The sequence below is a fragment of the Pelmatolapia mariae genome, linkage group LG15 (assembly GCF_036321145.2).
Source record: "Pelmatolapia mariae isolate MD_Pm_ZW linkage group LG15, Pm_UMD_F_2, whole genome shotgun sequence".
Lineage (NCBI taxonomy): Eukaryota > Metazoa > Chordata > Actinopteri > Cichliformes > Cichlidae > Pelmatolapia > Pelmatolapia mariae.
Genome location: NC_086240.1, coordinates 37,542,826 through 37,546,543, shown reverse-complemented (window position 1 = coordinate 37,546,543; position 3,718 = coordinate 37,542,826). Strand labels below are relative to the sequence as shown.

The following is a 3,718-nucleotide window of genomic DNA, read 5'->3' as shown; positions in this document are numbered from 1 at the left end:
TAACTGCTCGTTTAATCACGGCTTGTTTTCGGTGTGTTTGGTGGTTGTAGAAATGGTTTATATGACATTTTAGCTGAGATTCAGAGGTTTCTGTGGATACCACACATGTCTGGACTTATATTTCTCAACCCGCGTTATAACCAGTTAAACATGACCTCCTTTTTGCCCCCGGTACCGGGGGCGTGGGGCTTAAGTGGTTAAAGAAACAAATTGTTTCATGACAAATCATATTAACATCACAGTGGTCTAAAGTCACTATCTTCTACATAATATGTAAATTGTGCAAGATGTTACATTCTTCCTATTCAAAAGCAGCAGATATACTACCTGTTATAAACCTAACAGCAACATTTACTGGAAAAATGCAGCTGTCACTCAGTCACATTCTCAGTGTTGTAAACAGAGAGCCGGCATACTTGATTTGATTTACCCAGTCACATATTGCATTGAATCAGCAGCATCTAAATGTAAGATATGCCAATTCATGATTTACAGTACCATAAATAAATAAACTAACTACATACTATATGCAGTACATTAATACAGAAGAAACCATCAGATCCAGCAAACCAGAACGTCACTCTTAACGCTCTTTCCTTCTTAAGCTGTTTAATCATTTTACAGTCCATCTGTGGGCCTTTGGCCTCCACCCATCAGACGCATATGTGAGACATAAACACTGGACATTAATGATAAGTCTGATTCAAGTGATAGAGGAGTTTTTGGCTTCAGATGGAGCTGTTCTTCTCCTGTGAGAGTGTGTGGTCCTCGCTGTACTCCCACTGTTGGTGCTGGACGAAAACATCTCCACAAAACATGCTCGATTCCTCCACAAGTTCCCCGTTTGTCTTTGGTTGCACTGAGCTGCAATCACATTGAGGGGAAAACTTCAAATTAAGTTCATGCAGGTACATTATGCCATGCTTATTACTAATTCAGAAATTGTGGTACACATAAAGCAACCACACCTGTTTTCTGGGATAAGGCAAAGCGTGGAAGCTGACGTGAGCGGGACACACCTGGGTGTGGGGGAGGCTGTGTCTGAATGACATTTGATGAGCTTTTCTGGAGCCACCGTCGCAGCCGCCTCTGTTTCAGCTGCTGGGAAAAAAAGAGGCTGATTTAATGACTGCTGGAATTGATGGAAATTACTCATCACTTAAAAAGAAACTTAGTCATAAGTCTACTTGGATATATTTTCCTTTTTTCAACTCCTGTTAATATGTAACATTTTCAAACCATCTAAAGCAACTGCTGCTCTTCATTTTAGGGAAATTGATAGAAAACTGAGAGACTCACATATCAAAAAGGCACTTTTAGATTTTAACAAAGGGGTTTTCTTTGAGTCTGCAAATGGACTCAAGTTTAAAAACTGGTGTTTGAGCCATGTTGCTCGATCCTCCTCAAAGGCCTTCCTCTGCAAAATGAACCAAAAAAAAGGTTTTAAAAACAGTTCAAACATCTTAACTAAAGTCAGTAACCTGTCAGATAATATTGTGCTATCTACTGTACAATATAAAGCGCCTTGAGGCGACTTTTGTTGTGATTTGGCGCTATATAAATAAAATTGAATTGAATTGAATTCAGATGCACACAACTTTGCACAAGATCTAAACTAATATTTGTTTTTAATCACCTCCTGGCTCAGTCTGATGGCTGCCTCTGTAAAGTTCTTCCTCTCCCTCTCAAAGATCTTCCTCTGCTCCTCCAGAGTCTTCCACTCCTCCCCGAGGCGCTCCTTCTCTTGAAGCACGTAGCAATTGCTTAGCAGGGATGCAGTTTCCTCATCACATGGAGAGCTTAGCTGCTGCTATAGGAAAGAAAGGAACGTGGATGGATTAATCAACAATTTATCGATTATTTATAGAACAAAATGAGTTTCAACCAAAACACAAACAACAGTAAATCAGGTGTTCATTACAGGGTAACGTGAGAAGTAGCAGACATCTCTGATCCTGTTTTTGGTAAATGCATATTACCTTTCACTAAACACCGATAAACATTAACCTCCTAGGACCTGGCGTCCACATATGTGGACATCACATTTTGGGTTATTTAGACCAAAATACTCAATATCAGGGCCTGATATCCACTTACGAGGATGTTATACTGCTACTGTTCTATCAAAATTTTGAATGAATGTCCTCATACGTGGCTCTCATTTTTTTTTTTTTAGAAACAAAAATCAGGTATAAAAAAAAAAATCTGGTAATTGTTTGTTTTTACATTCACCGGGTCCCAATATGCCCAAATATTAAAGAGAAATTAAAAATGCATGCCATGGAAGAGTTCGGGTCTTAGGAGGTTAAAGACACTGTGCGAATTTCAGCTTTTAAATCCACAAAACCTCAGGGCTAATTCATCCGTACCTGTAGAAGCTGCTGCTGTGTTTGAATAAAGTCTTTGCACTGCTGGATCTCCAGCTTTAGTCTGTCCATCTCTTCCTCCTGAGTCTCTTGTGGAACAGCATCAGTGTTTTTGCTTTCCACCATCTGAACCAAGGATGCTAAGCAAAAAGCCCAAATAATTAATCAGATTTAAATGCGTCTTATAAATACTGAATTCAACAAGAAGAAGGAACAAGAAGTAAACATCAAACACAAAGTGACAGAGCCGATGTATATAAAATATTCAAACCATACATTATCTTTCGCTTCCAATCAGCTCATAACATTTCTTGATTTAACAGACAAAAAAAACATAACAGGTCCATGTGAGAATACTGACTTTTAATTCTTTGAGCAATCACAGCAGAGGCTTCAGTTCATAATTTAAACAATTATTTGCATTAGTGAGGAATCATTGATGTCACAGTATTTTACCTTGGCTGTCCAGTCTTTCGACGTGGCTCTTAAGTCTTCTCCACTGGAGGCGAATACTGTTGGTCAGTTTCTCCCGGGCATGAAAGCAATAAAGCTCGACACTTTCCTTACTGGAATCGAACACCTCTTCCTCCTCCGATGTGGCCTGGAGTGAATAAATAAATACAACATTTTTCAGTCTGCTGGTAGCACATCTAACAAACATTTTTGAACGACTAAGTGAAACATAGAAGGAGGCTGATTGTTTAAAATTGCGAGGAAATGTTATCAACAGCTTTAAAATGTGACGGAAGAGTCGCAAAAGAAAAATACAAGGTATACAAAAGGTGATCAAACACTACCTGTACACCACTGTGTTCACGTTTGTCGCTTTTCGCAGCTGGTTTTCTTGAACTTAGAATGGACACCATGTCTTTTTTCATCTGCTGCAACACTTTTCTCAGCTCTGCATTTTCCAGCACGAGCTCTCTCTGGCGAGCGTCATAGTTGCTCAGCAGAGTCTTATACATTTCCCCTTCATGCCTTATGAAGAGAAACACAGGTCTCTTATCAGTTAGACAGTTGCGCTCAATTTAAGAGGAAACATCCAAGATTAGTGCCAGCCATGTTTGAGGTCCATGCTGCCAAAAATGTTCATTAGAGTGACCTAGAAAACTGACAAAGGCACTAATCTGCTTCTTGTTTGAGGCTCCAAAGTATAGTGGCTAACATACAGGGTTCGTACGGGTGCTTGAAATCCTTGAAAATGTTTGAATTCTAATGTCGTCTTTTCAAGGTTTGACAAGTGCTTGAATTTCAGATGTGGTGCATAAAAGTGCTTGAAAATGTAACTGTATTTCATTCACAATAAATAGCTATCTGATTGAATTGTTTTCTTATCAGATAGAGAAATAAAA

At 39.1% G+C, this 3,718-nt stretch overlaps 1 protein-coding gene across 1 annotated transcript; it reads right to left on the bottom strand.

The window, feature by feature from the left end:
- Positions 1 to 203: 203 nt before the first annotated feature.
- Positions 204 to 3,331, bottom strand: LOC134642778 (afadin- and alpha-actinin-binding protein-like). The gene is made up of 7 exons (XM_063494727.1): positions 3,164 to 3,331; positions 2,823 to 2,967; positions 2,370 to 2,506; positions 1,637 to 1,810; positions 1,300 to 1,417; positions 969 to 1,098; positions 204 to 864 (listed from the first exon to the last, which is right to left on the bottom strand). Exons 1-7 carry the CDS (start codon positions 3,329 to 3,331, stop codon positions 729 to 731), a joined length of 1,008 nt encoding a protein of 335 aa, XP_063350797.1. The 3' UTR covers positions 204 to 728.
- Positions 3,332 to 3,718: the final 387 nt, after the last annotated feature.

Coding starts and splice junctions, on each gene's coding strand:
- LOC134642778 (XM_063494727.1), bottom strand. CDS start 3,331: ATGTATAAGACTCTGCTGAGCAACTATGACGCTCGCCAGAGAGAGCTC. Junction 1,418..1,636: donor CCATCAGACTGAGCCAGGAG/GTGATTAAAAAC, acceptor TTCATTTTGCAG/AGGAAGGCCTTTGAGGAGGA. Junction 865..968: donor TGCCTTATCCCAGAAAACAG/GTGTGGTTGCTT, acceptor ATGTGATTGCAG/CTCAGTGCAACCAAAGACAA.